The following is a 19381-nucleotide window of genomic DNA, read 5'->3' as shown; positions in this document are numbered from 1 at the left end:
AAGTATATTCAAGGTTGGGATAGATTTTTAATCAGGGAATCAACATTATGGAGAAAAGGTAGAAGACTGGAGTTGAGGATTATCAGATCCGTCTAACCTTTGAATAGTGGAGCAGGCTCAATGACCTGAATAGTCCAGAACATAGAGCAGTATAGGCCCTTCAGTCCTTGATGTTGCATCGATGTGTGGGACCAATCCGAACCATATCTATCCTACACTCTTCTATTTTCATCCATATGTTTATCCAATGACCATTTAAATGCCCTTAATGTTGGCAAGTCTACTATTGTACCAGGCAGTACGTTCCACGTCCCTAATATTCTCTGAGTAAAGAATCTGCCTCTGACATCTGTCCTATATCTATCACCCCTCAATTTAAAGCTAGGTCCCCTCATACTAGTCATCTCCATTCGAGGAAAACATCTCTCACTATCCACCCTATCTAACCCTCTGATTATTTGATATGTCTCAATTAAGTCACCTCTCAACCTTCTTCTCTCTAACGAAAACAGCTTCAAGTCCCTCAGCCTTTTATACAGTCATAGAGATGTACAGCATGGAAACAGACCCTTCGGTCCATGCCGACCAGATACCCAACCCAATCTAGTCCCACCTGCCAGCACCCGGCCCATATCCCTCCAAACCCTTCCTATTCATATACCCTTCCAAATGCCTCTTAAATGTTGCAATTGTACCAGCCTCCACCACTTCCTCCTGTAGCTCATTCCATACACATACCACCCTCTGCGTGGAAAAAGTTGCCCCTTAGGTCTCTTTTATATCTTTCCCCTCTCACCCTAAACCTATGTCCTCTAGTTCTGGACTCTCAGACCCCAGAGAAAAGACTTTGCCTATTTGCCCTATCCATGCCCCTCATAATTTTGTAAACCTCTATAAGGTCACCCCTCAGCCTACGACGCTCCAGGGAAAACAGCCCTAGCCTGTTCAGTCTCTCCCTATAGCTCAAATCTTCCAACCCTGGCAACATCTTTGTAAATCTTTTCTGAACCGTTTCAAGTTTCACAACATCTTTCCGATAGGAAGGAGACCAGAATCGCATACAATATTCCAACAGTGGCCTAACCAATGTCCTGTACAGCTCCAGCATAACGTCCCAACTCCTGTACTCAATACTCTGACCAATAAAGGAAAGCATACCAAACGCCGCCTTCACTATCCTATATCCCTTCAACTCCACTTTCAAGGGGCTATGAACCTGCACTCCAAGGTCTCTTTGTTCAGCAACACTCCCTAGGACCTTACCATGAAGTGTATAAGTCCTGCAAAGATTTGCTTTCCCACAATGCAGCACCTCCCACTTATCTGAATTAAACTCCATCTGCCACTTCTCGGCCCATTGGCCCATCTGGTCAAGATCTTGTTGTAATCTGAGGTAACCCTCTTCGCTGTCCACTACACCTCCAATTTTGGTGTCATCTGCAAACTTACTAACTGTACCTGTTATGTTCACATCCAAATCATTTATGTTAATTTCAAAACGTAGAGGGCCCAGCACCTATCCTTGTGGCACTCCACTGGTCACAGGCCTCCAGTCTGAAAAACAACCCTCCACCACCACCCTCTGTCTTCTACCTTTGAGCAAGTTCTATATCCAAATGGCTAGTTCTCCCTATATTCCGTGAGATCTAACCTTGCTAATCAGTCACCCATGGGGAACCTTGTCGAATGCCTAACTGAAATCGATATAGATCACATATACTGCTCTGTCCTCATCAATCTTCTTTGTTACTTCCTCACAAAACTCAATCAAGTTTGAGAATCATTATTTCCCATGCACAAAGCCGTGTTGACTATCCCGAATCAGTCCTTGCCTTTCCAAATGCATGTGCATCCTGTCCCTCAGGATTCCCTCCAACAACTTATCTCAACCTTTTCCCTTCCTATGTCTTTGGTTCCAATGTGGACATAGACCTATTTCTGCACCCTCTCTGAGACATTCTTGATCCTCGCACCAGGGAAGCAACACACCATTCTGATTTTTCTCTGCTGGCCACAGAAATGTCTGTCTGTACCTCAAACTAGAGAATCCCCTAACACAATTGATCTCTTGGAACCCAACGTACCCCTCATTGCATTAGAGCCAGTATCAACACCAGAAACTTGGCTGTTCATGCTACGTTCCCCTGAGAATCCATCACCCCCTACATTTTCCAAAACTGGATACCTATTAGAAATGGGTATATCCATAAAAGACTCCTGCACTAGCTGCCTACCTCTCTTACCTTTCCTGGAGTTAACCCATCTATTTGACTGTATCTGAGACTTCCCCCCCCCCCCCCCCAATTCCTACAACTGCCATCCATCACATACTGTTGCTGTTGCAGTTGCAAATTCCTCATTGCTTCTAACTGTCTCCAACCATCCATTTGATCTAATAAGATTTGCAGCCAACAGCATTTATGGCAGGTATAATCCGCAGTAGCCCTTAAACTCTCTTTAAATTCCCACATCTGACAAGAAGTACTTACCTGTTAAAGGCCATTTTTGCTCCTTCACAATCTACAGACCCAGAAATTAACACTATCTTATTCCTCTACAAACACTGCCCCAGGTTAAATTAATAGTTAGGGCTTATATTTTAAGTTTAATCAAGAGATATATCTCCAAAAAACACATAATCAAGAAAGAACCCACTCACTACTGCAGATTCTCTGATGCCACACTTAAAACAACAATTAACTTATCTGATTCAGTGCTGTGAACTTCGCCCATCAGTTCCTCCAAGATCAGTTGTGAATTTCACTGTTTGTTAATTTTCCCAGATGCACTCCGATGTCCAGCGATACATGAATTCAAACAGCAAAAGACCTTCCCTCCATACCAGGCAACATCCTAGTGAATCTCCTCTGACCCCATTCCACAGCTTCCACAGTCGTCTTAAAATGCGGTGACCAGAATTGTATGCAATACTCCAAATGTGACCGTACCAGAGTTTTGTACAGCTGAAGCGTGACCACGTTGCTCCAAAACTCAAGCCCTCTACCAATAAAAGCTAACACGCCGTATGTCTCCTTAACAACCAAATCAACCTGGGTGCTGGCTTTCAGGGATCTATGTACATGGATACTGAATCTCTCTGCTCATCTACATTATCAAGAATCTTACCATTAGTCGAGTACTGTATATTCCTGTTGCTCCTTCCAAAGTGAATCATCTCACACTTTTCTGCATTAAACTCCATTTGCCACCTCTCAACCCAGCTCTGCAGCTTATCTAAATATCTCTGCAACCTGCAACATCCTTGAGCACTATCCACAACTCCACCAGCCTTAGTGTCATCTGCAAATTTACTAACCCATCCTTCTACGCCCACATCTAGGTCATTTATAAAAATGACAAACAGCAGTGGTCCCAAAACAGATCCTTGCGCTACACCACTAGTAACTGAAATTCAGGATGAACATCTCCCATCAACCACTACCTTCTTTCAGCTGGTCAATTTCTCATCCAAACCGCTAAATTACCCTCAATCCCATGCTTCCGTATTTTGTGCAATAGCCTACCATGGCTAACCTTATCAAATGCCTTACTGAAGTCCATATACATCACACTAACCACTTTACCCTCATCCACCTGTTTGGTCCTCATCTCAAAGAGCGCAATAAAGCTTGTGAGCCGTGACCTAGTGTTCACAAAATCGTGTTGACTATCCCAAATCAACTTACTCCACTCTAAATGATTATAAATCCTATCCCTTATAACTTTTCCCATCAATTTGCCCACAAGAAGTAAGGCTCACTGGTCTATAATCACCAGTGTTGTCTCTATTCCCTTCTTGACCCAGGATTGATTCCAACCTGGGGCGACTGTCTGTTGGAGCTTCCACATTCTCCCCATGTCCGCGTGGGTTTCCTCTGGGTGCCCCAGTTTCCTCCCATAATCCAAAGATGTGCAGCTTAGTTGAATTGGCCATAGTAAATTGCTCAGTGTTCAGGGGTATGTAGGTTAGGTGCAATAATAAGGGGAAATGTAGACTAATAGGGTAGGGGAATGGGTCTGGGTGGGTTACTCTTCGGAGGGTCGTTGTGGTCTTGTTGGGCTGAAGGGCCTGTTTCCACACTGTAGGGATTCTATGATTCTGGAAGAGTCAGCATGAAATAGAGGAGCAAATACATGAGGAACATGAGGATAATAATTGGGTAATTATACTAGGAGATTTTAACTTTCCAAACATAAATTGGGATAGTCATAGCTTGATGGCTTTAAAGAGGGTGGATTTCTTGAAACATATCCCAAGGAGTTTTTTGTACCAATACGTAAAAGGCCCAACAAAGGACAGCACAGTGCTGGATCTGGTTCTTGGGAAAGAAGCGGATGTGGCAGTGGGGGAACATCTCAGCAATAATAGCCACAATATAGTATGGTTCAAAATTGTTCTGGACAAGGATAAAAATGGCCTGCAAAAGACAGCTGTGGAATGGGGAATACAGATTTTATTAAAATAAAGCAGGATCTGGCCACAAAAGACTGGGAACAGCTCCTTGTGGTAGGTCTACAGAGGAGCAATAGGCACATTCATAAAGGAACAGGGTATGACATGTATCCTTGGTGGGAAGTGTCGAAGCAATAAGTTCAAAGATGCCCAGGACAGTTCAGTACTGAATAAAGAAGAGTCAGGTTTTTAGTAAATCCAAAGGGGGCAAGTCAGTTGCGCCCCTCAAGGATCACAAAAAGTGCAGGAGAGAACTTAAGAAAGCAATTAGGAGAGCAAAAGGCAGCATGACAGAGGACTTGCAGACAACATTAGGAAGAATCCTAAGGTATTTTATAAATACATGAAATGGAAGAGGTTAACTTCCCTTGAAATTTAAATGTGGAGCTTATTCAAGGAACAGCTACTGCAGATCCTTAATAAGTATGTACCTGTAAAGCAGGAAGGAAGTTGAAGAATGTGGGAGCTGTTGTCTATTAAGGAAGTTAAATCTCTTGTTAAGAGGAAGAAGAAGGCTTATGTTAGAATGAGATGTAAAGGCTCAGTTAGGCACTTGAGAGTTACAAGTTAGTCAGGAGAGAGCTAAGAGGAGCAAGGAGGGGACATGAGAAGTTGTTGGCAGATAGGATCAAGGAAAACTCAAAAGCCTTCTATAGGTACATCAGGAATAAAAGAATGACTATAGTAGGATTAGGGCTCATCAAGGACAGTAATGGGAAGTTGTGTGTGGAGTCTGAGGAGATGGGGAAGCGCTGAATGAATATTTTTTTTGTCAGTATTCACACTAGAAAAAAACAATGTTGTCGAGGAGAATACTGAAGAATAGGCGACTAGACTAGATGGGATTGAGATTCACAAGGAGCAGGTGTTAACAATTCTGGGAAGTGTGAAAATACAGAAGTCCCTTGAACCAGATGGGATTTATCCTAGGATTCTCTGGGAAGCCAGGGAAGAGATTGCCAAGCCTTTGGTTTTGATCTATATGTTGTCATTGTCTACAGGAAGACGACTGGAGGATAGCAAATGTTGTTCCCTTATTCAAGAAGGGGAACAGAGACAACCCTGGTAATTATAGATCAGTGAGCCTTACTTCAATTATGGGTAAAGTGTTGGAAAAGGTTATAAAAGATAGATAGGATTTATAGGCTATTGTACAAAATACGGAGGCATGAGATTAAAGGTGATTTAGCAGTTTGGATCAGAAATTGGCTAGCTGAAAGAAGACAGAGGGTGGTGGTTGATGAGAGATAGAACATAGGGCCTGCTCTGCGCCTGTTCTTCGGTCATCGATGTTGCGCCGACTTGTGAACTATTCTCAGCTCGTCCCCCTACAGTATCCCATTGTCATTCATGTGCTTATCTAAGGATTGTTTAAATCTCCCTAATGTGGCTGAGTTGACTACATTGGCAGGTAGGGCATTCCATGCCCTTACCACTCTAAGTAAAGAACCTGCCTCATTGACATCTATTTTAAAACTATCACCCCTCAATTTGTAGTTATGCCCCTCGTACAAGCTAACATCATCATCCTAGGAAAAAGACTTTCACTGTCTACCCTATCTAATCCTCTGCTCATCTTGTGTGTCTCCTCCCTTAGTAAATCCCACCTTCTTCTTTCCAATGAGAACAGACCCAAGTCACTCAGCCTTTCCTCATAAGATCTTCCCTCTAGACCAGGCAACCTCCTGGTAAATCTCCTCTGCACCTTTTCCAATGCTTCCATATTCTTTCTGAAATATGGGGACCAGAACTGTACACAATATTCCAAGTGTGGCCGCAGCAGCATTTTGTATAGTTTCAGCATGATATTGCGGCTCCAGAACTCAATCCCTCTACCAATGAAACCTAACACACCATACACCTTCTTAACAGCACTATCAACCTGGGTGGCAACTTTCAGGGATCTATGTACATGGACTCCAAGATCCCTCTGCACATCCACACTACCAAGAATCTTTCCATTGACCCAGTACTCTGCCTTCCTATTATTCTTCCCAAAATGCATCACCTCCCATTTAGCTGCATTGAACACCATTGCCACCTCTCAGCCCAATTCTGCAGTTTATCCAAGTCTCCCTGCAACCTGCAACATTCTTCCAAACTGTCCACTATTCCATCGACTTTAGTGTCATCTGCAAATTTACTAATCCACCCACCTATGCCTGCGTCTAAGTCATTTATAAAAATGACAAACAGCAGTGGTCCCAAAACGGATCCTTGTGGCACACCACTAGTAACCGAACTCCAGGCTGAATATTTTCCATCAACCACCACTTGCTGCCTTCTTTCAGAAAGCCAGTTTCTAATCCAAACTGCTAAATCATCCTCAATCCCATGCCTCTGCATTTTCTCCAATGGCCTACCATGTGGAACCTTATCAAAGGCTTTACTCAAGTCCATGTATACCCCATCAACTGCCCTACCCTCATCGACATGCTTGGTCACCTTCTCAAAAAACTCAATGAGGTTTGTGAGACATGACCTGCCCTTGACAAAACCATGTTGACTATCTGAAATGAAATTGCTGCTTGCCAGATGATTATAAATCCTCTCTCTTATAATCCTTTCCAAAACCTTTCCTACAACAGAAGTAAGGCTGGTCTATAATTACCTGGGTCATCTCTACTGTCCTTCTTGAACAAGGGCACAACATTTGCAATCCTCCAGTCCTCTGGTACTATATCTGTAGACAATGACAACTCAAATATCAAAGCCATAGGCTCTGCTATCTCCTCCCTAGTTTCCCAGAGAATCCTCAGATAAATCCCATCCAGCCCAGGGGACTTGCCTACTTTCACCCCTTCTAGAATTGATTACATCTGTTTATAACTAACCTCGATCCTTTCTAGTCTAATATCTCGTACCTCAGTCTTCTCTACAATATTCTCCTTTTCCTGAGTGAAAACACATGAGAAATGTTTGTTTAGCACCTCTCCGATCTCCACAGGGTCCACACTCAACTTCCCACTTCTGTCTTTGACTGGCCTTATTCCTACCCTTGTCATCCTTTTATTCCTTATATACCTATAAAAAGCTTTAGGGTTCTCCTTTATTCTATTTGCTAAAGACTGCTCGTGTTCTCTCTTTGCTCTTCTTAACTCTCTGTTTAGATCCTTCCTAGCTGATCTGTAACTCTCCATCGCCTCATCTGAACCATCTCAACACATAAGCCTCCTCCTTCTGCTTAACAAGAGATGCAATTTCTGTAGTAAACCATGGTTCCCTTACCTTATCACTTCCTCCCTGCCTGCCTACCAAAGACACGCAATATCTGTTCCATCCTGGATTTCAGTTACTAATGGTGTACCACAAGGATCTGTTTTGGGACCACTGATGTTTGTCATTTTTATAAATGACCTGGATGAGGACATAGAAGGATGGGCTCATAAATTTGCAGATGCAATTGAGATCAGTAGAGTTGTGAATAGTGACGAAAAATGTTATAAGTTACAGAAGGACGTAGATAAGGTGCAGAGCTGGGTTGAGAAGTGGTAAATGGAGTTTAATGAGGAATAGTGTGAAGTGATGCACTTTGGAAGGAGTAACAGGAATGCAGAGTACTGGGCTAATGGTAAGATACTTGGTCGTGTAGATGAACAGAGATATCACTGTGTCTATGCACATAGATTCATGAAAGTTGCCACCCAGGTTGATAGGGTTGCTAAGAAGGTATATGGTGTGTTAGTTTTTATTGGTAGAGGGATTGAGTTTTAGAACCAAGAGGTCATACTGCAACTGTACAAAATTCTGGTGTATTGCATATAGTTCTGGTCAGCGCATTATAGGAAGGATGTAGAAGCTTTGGAAAGGGTACGGAGGAGATTTACTAGGATGTTACCTGGTATGGAGGGAAAGTCTTACAAGGAAAGGCTGAGGGATTTGAGGTTGTTTTCATTAGAGAGAAGAAGGTTGAGAAGTGACTTAATTAAGACATATAAGATAATCAGAGGGTTAGATAGGGTGGACAGTGAGAGCCTTTTTCCTCAGATGGCAATGGCTAGCACAAGGGGATGTAGCTTTAAATTGAGGGCTGATAGATATAGGACAGATGTCAGAAGTAGTTAGTTAATCAGAGTAGTAGGGACGTGGAACACACTGCCTGGAACAATAGTAGACTCACCAACTCTTAAAGGGTCACTGGATAGGCATATGGAAGAGAATGGAATAGTGTTGGTTACATAGGCTTCACATTAGCTTCACAGGTCGGTGCAACATTGAGGGCCGAAGGGCCTGTGCTACGCTGTTATGTTCTATATTGTAATTGGGGGAAAAAAGTCAGGACCAAGGGAGGCAACCTTTGTGTGAAGCCGCAAGATATTGGCAAGATGTTTAACGAATGTTTCTCTTCGACCTTCACTTTGGAAAAGGAGAATGTAGGTATGGAATTCAGGAAAAGGGTCTGTGAGGAACTTGCAGTTTGACATAGGAAATAGGGAGGTATGGGAGGCAGTGTTAGGCTTAAAACAAACAAATCCCCTGGCCGAGATGAATTGTATCACAGGCTGCTGTGGGAGGTGAGGCAGAAAATTGTAAGGGCTGCCCCACAAATATTTAATCCTTCTGTGGCCACATGGAAAATGCCAGAGGACTGGAGGGCAGCTAATATAGTTCTCCTTTTTGAGTTGTGGTAGAGATGAACCAGGAAATTACAGACCGATGTGTCTCACATCAGTGTTGAGAAACTTGGAGAAAATTCTGAAGGAACAGATTAATACCCACTTGGAAAAGTATGGGTTAATTAGGGACCATCAGCATGGCTTTGTCAGAGGGAGGTCATGCCGAATAAATTTGTTAAATTTTGAAAAATTGATCAAGTATATGGATGTGGGAAGTTTGGTCGATATAGTCTATTTGGATTTTAGCAAAGCTTTTGACAAGTTCCCACATGGGAAACTGATTGAGAAGGTTATAGCACATGGAATTGATGGAAGCTTGGCGAGATGGATCAGAAACTGGCCTAGTAACAGGACCCAGAGGTAGAAAGCTGTTTGAGTAACCGGGAGCGGGTGTCCAGCAATGTACCACAAGGATCAGTACTGGGGCCTTTATTCTTTGTTAAATACATAAATGATATAAATGAAAATGTGGGCTGAATGTAAAGCAAATTTGCAAACAACAGCAATATTGGCAAAGTGGTAATAGCTAAGAAAATGCTTGTAGATTACAGGAAGATATAGATTGGGTTGGTCAGATGGACTGTATTTAACCCTGATAAGTGTGAGGCGATGCACTTTGGAAGAAGAAACAAGATGAGGGAGTATTTAATAAATAGCATAGAGGAACAGAGATTAGAACTTCGAATCCCTACAGTGTGTAAACAGGCCCTTCAGCCTGTAAGAGTAAACCACCCAGACCCATTCTCCTATTCTATTATCCTATATTTACCCCTGACTAATGCAACTAACCTACACATCCCTGAACACTATGGGCAATTTAGCATGGCCAATTCACCTAACCTACACATCTTTGGATTGTGGGAGGAAACCGGAGCACCCAGAGGAAACCCACACAGATACTGGGAGAACGTGTAAACTCCACACAGACAGTCGTCAGAGGTTGGGTCCCTGGCACTGTGAGGCAGCAGTGCTAACCACTGCGCTACTGTGCAGCCAATCTTGGGGTACAAAGTTTGGGAGAAGATTTGTAGCTCGGGTGCTCGTTGTTGTGGTTCTGTTCACTGAGCTGGGAATTTGTGTTGCAGACATTTCGTCCCCTGTCTAGGTGACATCCTCAGTGCTTGGGAGCCTCCTGTGAAGCGCTTCTGTGATCTTTCCTCCGGCATTTGTAGTGGTTTGTATCTGCCGCTTCCGTTTGTCAGTTCTAGCCGTCCGCTGCAGTGGTTGGTATATTGGATCCAGGTCGATGTGCTTATTGATTGAATCTGTGGATGCGTGCCATGCGTCTAGGAATTCCCTGGCTGTTCTCTGTTTGGCTTGTCCTATAATAGTAGCGTTGTCCCAGTCGAACTCATGTTGCTTGTCATCTGAGTGTGTGGCTACTAAGGATAGCTGGTCATGTCGTTTCGTGGCTAGTTGGTGTTCATGGATGCAGATCGTTAGCTGTCTTCCTGTTTGTCCAACGTATTGTTTTGTGCAGTCCTTGCATGAAGATGAGGATGTCACCTAGACAGGGGATGAAACGTCTGCAACACAAATTCCCAGCTCGGCAAACAGAACCACAACAATCTTGGGGTAATTATACACAGATCCCTGAAGTCAGCACATCATGTGAATGGGTAGTTAAGAAGGCATATGGGAATGCTTTCACCAGTTTTGGCATAGAGAATAAGAGCAAGGAGATAATGATGACAGAGCATTGGTCAGGTCACAACTGGAGTATTGTGGCAGTTCTAGTTGCCTCATTACTGGAAGGATGTGAAAGCACTAGAGCGGTTACAGAGGAGGTTCATCAAGATGTTACCTGGGGTGGAGAAATTGACGTAAGCAGAAACTTGGTAGGCATAGATTGTACTTTTTAGAACTAAGAAGACTGAGGGGGTATATGATTGAGCTTTATAAGATTACAGAGAGATATGGACAGGGTGAATAGAAAGCAGCTGTTCCCATTGGTCAAGGCTGAATCAGGATATGGCTAGTTTTACAGGAGTGGGCAGAAGATTCAGAGGGGATTTGGAAAAAGACTTATTCAGCAGGTGCTGTGAATCCGGAATGCACAGGAAAGATAGTGGAGACTGATAACCTTACAACCTTTTTAAAAACATTTTTGAGAGTACTTCAAATATCATAACATTTAGGCATATAGGACAAGTGCAAGAAATTAGGTTTAGTACATTTCTAGTGGTAGTTATGTCAGTGCAGACTCGATGAGCTGAAGGCCTTTTCTACGTTTGATGAATCTACTGTTTCCCTACACTCGTGTCACTTGTACGTTTTTTGCTTAATGTATCTATTTGTCTTCTGAAAGTTACTGTTGAATCTGCTTCCATCAATGAAGTGCATTCCAGGTCAGAACTGCTCTCATCCAGAAAAAAATGAACTCTTCACGTTCCCCTTGGATTTTTTTAAACCTGCATATTGTGATCACTGTCCTGCAGTCAAAAAAGTTTGCCTGTTTTATTCATAAATACTAATAATTTTTAATAGTTCCATTACAGTTTTCCCAAGTTTCGCTTCTCTGAGGAAGACAAATTCAACTTCTCTGCTCTAGCCACATAGGCCCATGTGATTGAGTAGAATGGAAGGTCATTCAGCCTGATGATTTTATAATCATTTGTTGAATGTGTTCCATTTATTTCCTTGCCCTGCTCTTTCTATTTAATCCCTGTGATAGTTTTACTCCCTCAAATATTTAACAGCTTCCTTTTTCAGAAGTTATTATTGAATCTGTATCCCCATCAGGCAATGCGTCTAAATCCTTCAAAATGAAGTTACGTGACAAGTAATATTTTCTGTCTCCCAATGGTGAACGGCCTTTTTCCACACAAACTTTTTCTGTGATATCATTTCCTGTCATTTCTCTTCATCTACTCTGAAATGCTATAGTGGCACATCCTCTCCTGTAACATCAGTTCACTGAACCCCACTACTACAATCAAGCACTGTTATCATTTAATTGAATGTGACGCCTCTTATTTGTGTTACCTTTGCAAAAACATCCTTGCTGACCTGTCATTTCTGTGAGTCAATAACTCAGCTGTCTGCTATATTAACCAGACATTTGACCATTTAAATTACTTTGTGGTTTTCCTCCAACATATTCCCAATTCTGCAGAGTTGTTTTATATATTCCTCATAGTCAGCTGGCATCCTGCTGGGCAGAAGTTCTGCTCGACAGCGTACGGTTGTGTTTAAAGCTGGGTAGTTTTAAAGTCAGCCACTGCTGTTACCACCAAAAGAAAGCTGCACAATAGGGAACACCCTTGTGTCGAGGGGAGCATCCAACTGAAGTCAGCTAATCCACCACACCTTGTATTAAATATGGTGTGCTCAACATTTCAGTCTTTCTTTCATCAAACAAGCAACTTGCATTGCCCTTCTTTTCAATAACATCACCCAACTAGGCTCCAAAGATTTTGGCGACATTTTATTTATTTTCCCTCATTCTTTAGCACACAGGCTTTCTCAGTGGTAAGTATCTTGGATCAGTGGCACTGAGCCAAAACTCCCATTGTGTACGCTGCTCAGTGTACTGCAAATCAGACTAACAAGGAAGCAACATTCAGAGTAATTGAAGGAACCTATTTTCCTTAATTACCAAAAGATTTTATGTGATACTTTATATTCAAAGGAGCAGTTATCATTTAGAAAGTTAAATGATCTACAGTGCCATTCTGTTATTGGTATTTAATGAAAGTGCTATTACACCAATTATTCAAAGCAAATTTCATTGGAATCCTGCAGCACATTGAGCTATAACATTATACTTGCCATAATTCTGGTTTTATTTCAAACTTTGAATGTGATTTATTATAGTAAAAGATAAAATGCTAATACACAATGCAGGACAGGACTGATACACCTTCATGGGCTTGGATTCTTATTAAATGATCAATTTTCCTCTTATTGATTTTAACTAAGGTAGCATAAACAATTTCCATTGGATTTATAATTTTTTTTTCGTCAGGTGTTAAAAGGTTGAGTGAGAGGGAGAACTGGGTGATAACGTGCTGATTTTTGACTTGTGGAGCCAAAGGTAATTCTCAAACCTGTTGCCTGCAAGCTTGCAGTGTAACATGGCACCAATTGCAACCTGATTTCCAAACAGCAGAATGAGGAATTGACATGCTGGCTCTTGGACAAAACAGTCATGTTTAGCCCTGCTTTTAATTGTAACCTTGTAATTGTATACCCTCGAGGACTTGGCTAACAATTTAAAAATTATTTTAAAATAGAAACAGCTTCTAACAACTTTTAAACTTGTGTTCCCAAATTATTCTGAACATTTGAAATTATTCTATATATCTTTCTTCTGGATATTTTGCTAATGTTCTTTAATCTGTGATCACAAGTTATTAATTCACTCAGTGTTTCAGCTGAGCCTGACTCAGTGATGTATGAAGTTCTAACGTAACTTTCTTTGCTTTCATGTTCTATTCCTCTGATTATAAACCCAGGGTGCTTATTTTAACCCATTTATCATTTGCCCTGCTACCTTTAAAGATTTGTTTATAAGGTTTCTACTCATCAAAACATTTAAAAGTGGTTTCATTTATGGGAAGACAGTATCATATATTAGTTCTCCCAAAAAGCATCACCTCATACTTTTCCAGATGAGTTGATATTTCTGTTTAACCATCGTACCATCCCAAAGCCTTGAATTATCCTCATCATTGTTATTGTATTAAGTTTGGTTTCTGCAAACTTTGACGCTGCTCCCTACATCCAAGTTCAGGCAGTTTGTAAATTTGGCAGTAGCTGGTTGACAAAAGAACAGCACCATCTTAGCATCTTGCATTTTATATGTGTTTTTTAAAGTGTTGAAATAAAATGCAGATCATTCTGCTATAACATGACAGTTGTATTCCTCTGCAACTTTGCACTATAGAAAACCGCTATTTAAAAAGCCCGCTGTAGAAGATTGCTAATAGAAAATCGCTAAACCCATTCAGTAGAACGTTTGCATTATCCAAACAATGTCCACAGTTCACCAATCATGTTATAGCCAATTCGCACTGACACAATGCGTGTTGGAGCAGAACATACTTCACTGGCTTCTTAGAACAGGCAGCATCTGTGGAAAGGGAAAGAAAAGAGTAATGTTTCAGGTCTAAAGGTAAAATCACTATCGTCTTGCCAGACCATTAGAAAGAATGGTGATAGTTTAACCTGGGGTCACCATACCTCAGGCAAGGGGAATGGTTGAGAAGGTGAGTCCTTCATGGTAACCTCAGCTGGTGTGAGAATTGAACCCATGCTGTTGACATCATTTACTTCAAAAACTGGCTATCCAGCTAACTGAGGTTTATAACCTTCAGGATCAGATGATGTTACGGGTGGATGGCTCAATTTTTCTCCTTATGCACTCTGCACCCGTAAGGTGATGGAAGTCTGAAGGAGGATCATGGATCTGAAGCATTAACCCTTCCCTCTTCACACTACAAATTCTGTCTGAAGCACTGAGCATTTCCAATCCTGAGTCTTGTAATTTATTATTCTGTTTGTCATGCTGCTTGCTTTGTTTTTTTTCAATATAGGTTATCCAAGCATCAGAACAAATGCCTGCCACTGAACAGGTTGTATCCCTCGAGGAAACGCATCTCAGCAATGTTGGATCGCAGGTGTTTGTGGCTTTGCCCAATTCCCAAGATTGTTCCTCAGGGCCTCATGAAATTGTGGCGTTGAATGTGAATGATTTACTTGATGGGTCTGTGACACTCATCTGTGGGGAGACGCCATGAAAAATAGCAAGTTTAAAAATAGGCAATCTCAACACAATCCCATGACGATCAGTGATATGAAGAAAAACCTTTGCTTCACAATCTAGTTTATGATCACAGATCACACCAACTTCAGAACTTCTTTGAGTGCTTTATTTCAGCAGCGATTTTACATATGTTTAGGAATGTAATCAGTACAAATATCTGGTAATTCTGCAATACCTGACATGACATAGTATCATATTTAAAATGAAGTTGTTAAGCTGGAGCTGCAGTGAGTCGAGCAGTAACAACAATAGATGATCCTTTTTAATCCATTGATTGTTCCTTTATTCCTTTCATAGGATCACAGTTCCTTAATGCTATAGAACAGGATTGTTCCAAGTTTGATCAGTGATTCATGATATGAGGTAGTGCAGCACATTGGAAAAAGAGGTGTAATGGAGCCACAGAATTGGGTTTGGCATTCCCTTAGTTAAAGGATGAATAATAAGCTCAGTGTCTTGGGAAAGGTGTGTTGACTTACCCAACCAACACTATAGCCCCTGTTAACACAGCCATAAAATGTATTTTAGTTTGTGCCTGCCTCCACCAGCAGAACAAAAAAAGGTTGAAGGATATAGATAATAATTTCAATTGGCAAGGTGGAATTCGATAGTGCACAATGGTGACTGAGATTGATCGGGATTGTTATATTGCTGCTAACAACCAGTTTATAGAAATGGTTCTAAATAGAGACCCTATTACAGTTATGGATGCTGAAATGTGTAGCAAAGTTGGTTCAAAAGTATTAGAGATTGCAAGATGATATTTATGATAAATCCACTCTAGATAAGCAAAAGGGCAAATCCCTATCAATCACTTACTGTCAAATTACCCATCAAAGTTCATCAAAATTAGTTCTTCAAAAGCTTCTAATATACTAGTCCTGTGTTTGTAAAATAGCCAACCTAATCTCATTATTTTGCACCTGTATAAAATAAAGAGGAATCCATGCTGTTTGTATGAATGAAAAAGACTACCAGTATTTCTTTGATTTGGATCAATGTTGAACTGCCATTGTCTTTGCTGACTTGTTCATTGACTGTACATTAACACATGTATCTAATTACTTTGCAAAAGAAAAGGTTTTTTTTTTATAGAATGTAATTTCTGTTCCATGTTAGTTATGTTAGTGGGCGGCACGGTGGCACAGTGGTTAGCACTGCTGCCTCACAGCGCCAGAGACCTGCGTTCAATTCCCGTCTCAGGCGACTGACTGTGTGGAGTTTGCACGTTCTCCCCGTGTCTGCGTGGGTTTCCTCCGGGTGCTCCGGTTTCCTCCCACAGTCCAAAGATGTGCAGGTCAGGTGAATTGGCCATGCTAAATTGCCTGTAGTGTTAGGTAAGGGGTCGATCTAGATGTAGATGTAGGGGTATGGGTGGGTACGCTTCGGCGGGGCGGTGTGGACTTGTTGGGCCGAAGGGCCTGTTTCCACACTGTAAGTAATCTACTCTAATCTAGAAACACCATCTCACCAGGTAGAATCCACTTCAAATTTATCTATTATAGAACATCAGTTTAGATTCTTAATCTGTCAGCCAATCTGGTTTTTTTCAATAACAAAAACAGAAGTTCTGGAAAAGCTCAGCAGGTCTGGCAGCATTTGTGGAGAGAAAACAGAGTGAATCTTTCGCGTTCAGTGACCCTTCCTCAGAACTTTAGTTTTTTTTCAATATCCTGTCAATTTATTAACAAAATGTTGCTGTTCTAAAAATATTTTAAATTTTTTGACTTAAAGCTATCTAAATGTGTGGCAAGTAGTGATAAAACGTTACTTTCCTGTTGGATGCCCAGGTCAGATTTAAATATTTCAGACTAGTTTTAGTTTTAAGTACAAGATTGTGTGAGGTGAAATACAGCCTAGTGGTGAAATGAAGTAGCTGTCTATCAGTTCATTGTATCCCATTTGTGGCCGAAGCAATAAGAACCATCTGCTTTTGAAAGTAACAATGAGTCGAACCAGTTAAGCTGGTTTAATTATGAACTGTTCCTAAAGGTTATAAGAAAGTTCAAGGATAAAGCGAGATAATGCAGTCCATCTCTCTCTCTCTCTCTGCCCATCTCCACATCCCAATCTCCTCAGTCATATTGTAAACAGAGTACTTCATACACTTCTTAATTTGAGTAAAGAACATCTTAAAAATAGTTTTTTTTAAACTGAATTCACATTCTCTGCCATAGCATTTCTGGTTTGCTTTTTATTTTGTCTCTACTACATATACCTTCTCCTTCTTTTATCTATGTGTAAAATCTGAGCTGCTCTGATCTCCCATCATGCTGAATTTTCCCAATGTCTGTATTTTTAGAGTGGTCTACCCAAGAGTACTGCCATGTCAGCAGGTTTAATCTGCCAAGGCTATTGTCGAGAGCAGTGGCAGAACTTCCAAATTGTACATACTCAGTGTACTTCACTGATAAGGGAGAGAGAGGGGATGAATTAATCATGCTGGACAGATTGTCAAAACATATCTCATGAGAAAAGGAAAAGTGTGGTAAATGACTGCAAATTTGAATACTGTAGGCTACTGGAAATGCCCCAACTTAGAATATTGAATGATAGCTGAGAAGCAATATGCAAAAAGACTAATCATGGGAAATAGCAAAAACAATTCAGGATAGACTGGGGCCCAATTCCAATGTTGCTGTGTTATCAGGAAGAGAGAAAGTAAAACCAAACCAGATCAGGTGGACCGATGTAACTAGACAAGGGAACAGTGTCTCAAGCCTACAAAAGGCAGAGTAGGATGGCTGAACACTTGTTTGATGAACTAGGCATTGTCATGAACTGCAAACACTAAATTGGTAAGTACCTTCACCCTCAGTCTGTGAAAACCTATCTTCTTTCTGAAAGATTAGTCTGTAAAGGGCTTGAGCGTAGACATTTTTACCCAGTTCTCAGCAGACACTCTCCTTAATCTTCCTTGTTTGAACGGTCTTTTTCACAGAGGCAGCAAAGCTAGTGTGTTGAAGATGAAAGTGCATCTCTGTAGAATGCTGATGTGACACTTCAATTGAGAAAGTTTGATATAACAGTAGAATGATGCTGAGCTATTGATATTACTTGCTGACCAGCTGACAGCTTCTCTTTAACAACTTTTTCAAAGCAGATTTTACTAACTAAACCATCCTCCGTACTGCCCTTTATCCCTTTTTTGAATAGATTTATATTAAACATTATCAAACAATTTGAAAGTGAGGTACCTGATCCAGTACACAAATGGTTAAAGTAAACTGAGATAGAAATTGGGACATGTCTTCTCCAATCAATTTAGCATCTTAAATAATAAACTTAATGGGGTCAACTGAATTTACAAGGCATGAAATGGAAGCTATTGGATGCAATCCTGGATCGCTAATCGAAAGGACAGGCCTATAATGATGTCACGGAATAATATTTAATTGTGACAGGCAATTATAATACGAGTTGTAAGTTTATGCAACCTTGCAACTTTCTGAACCACGAATGTTATCATTGGATAAAGTAATGCAATTCTGTCTGCTTCCTCAATTAACCTTGTCAAACTTGCAAATATTAATATAATATAAAGGAAGAGATAGCTGTTTATAGCCTGAACTATTAAAATACCTTTGCATCCTTATTCTCCTTCCCCACTGAGAATTGTTTTTTCTTGTCATAAAAGACAGAAATGGTGATTTCTGCATTGGAGCAAAACTAACAAATCCAAAAGTCTATTGCTAAGGCATGCAACCAATAGACTGGATGTGAGAGAACTTGTTTACATTATAACCTGAAAAAATATTCTCACTATAACTTTCAACTAAGTTAAGGCATGCAGGTTTGTTTTTTGCAAAAGATGGAGATTAATGTCCTTCATAATGAAGGGGACTGAGGACAAGGAATCACAAGGTGATGTTTGCTGGATTAAATTAAATGCTCATTGCAAACAATGGCTATTGTGTTAACATGTCTGGTTATTGCCATTAAATGATCTAAATTGCAGTCTTTTTTGAATATTTTGCTGCATCAAAGGGAAAGAAGTCAAGAGTCAAACAGTACAATGAGCTGTACGTTTTGGATGATGTTGCACGTGGAGAACTGACTGCTTTGGAAATCTGGTCTGAGTACTTCTAAAATGTAATATTTGAATAAAAATATTGATTTTACATGTAATGCAACCTAAGATTTATTAAGCCTTCCTATAAAACTAAATACATTTTTATCATTCATTTATCTTCCCATTCAGTCTGAACAACCCACGCCCCCAAAGGGTTTTAAATTAAAACAGCAGACAACCCTCAATATCTCTCTCTCTTCTGAAACACTGCCCCCCCCCCACCCCCGCCACCATCATGTCTTGTTGGCAAAGACCCATTTTGTTCTTTTCATGTGATATCATTTGCACTTATTTTCTATCTCTACCCTCACCACGAGCACTTCCTGCTGTGTGTACCCTCAACATCTGTTCCTCACAATTATCCTCTTCCACCTATTAATTAAAGTATGCAAAATATTTTCTACCAACTCAGTTCTGCAGACATCATGTGGGACTTGAAGTAGTGACTCTTTGCACAGATGCTGGCAGACTTG

General features: G+C 40.9%; 1 protein-coding gene across 4 annotated transcripts in view; it reads left to right on the top strand.

Moving 5' to 3' along the window:
* The window catches only part of zbtb40 (zinc finger and BTB domain containing 40), a 111707-nt gene extending 92797 nt beyond the window's left edge, over positions 1-18910 (top strand). For all 4 annotated transcript variants that reach the window (XM_072586823.1, XM_072586822.1, XM_072586825.1 and 1 more), the window contains exon 18: positions 14607-18910. In XM_072586823.1, coding sequence (XP_072442924.1) covers positions 14607-14810 — 204 coding nt within the window. In that variant the 3' untranslated portion in view covers positions 14811-18910. The remainder of the gene's footprint in view (positions 1-14606) is intronic.
* Positions 18911-19381: the final 471 nt, after the last annotated feature.

The sequence above is a fragment of the Chiloscyllium punctatum genome, chromosome 16, assembly GCF_047496795.1.
Source record: "Chiloscyllium punctatum isolate Juve2018m chromosome 16, sChiPun1.3, whole genome shotgun sequence".
Taxonomy (NCBI): Eukaryota; Metazoa; Chordata; class Chondrichthyes; order Orectolobiformes; family Hemiscylliidae; genus Chiloscyllium; species Chiloscyllium punctatum.
Note: the sequence above shows the minus strand (reverse complement) of the source record. Positions and strands in the feature narration are given on the sequence as shown.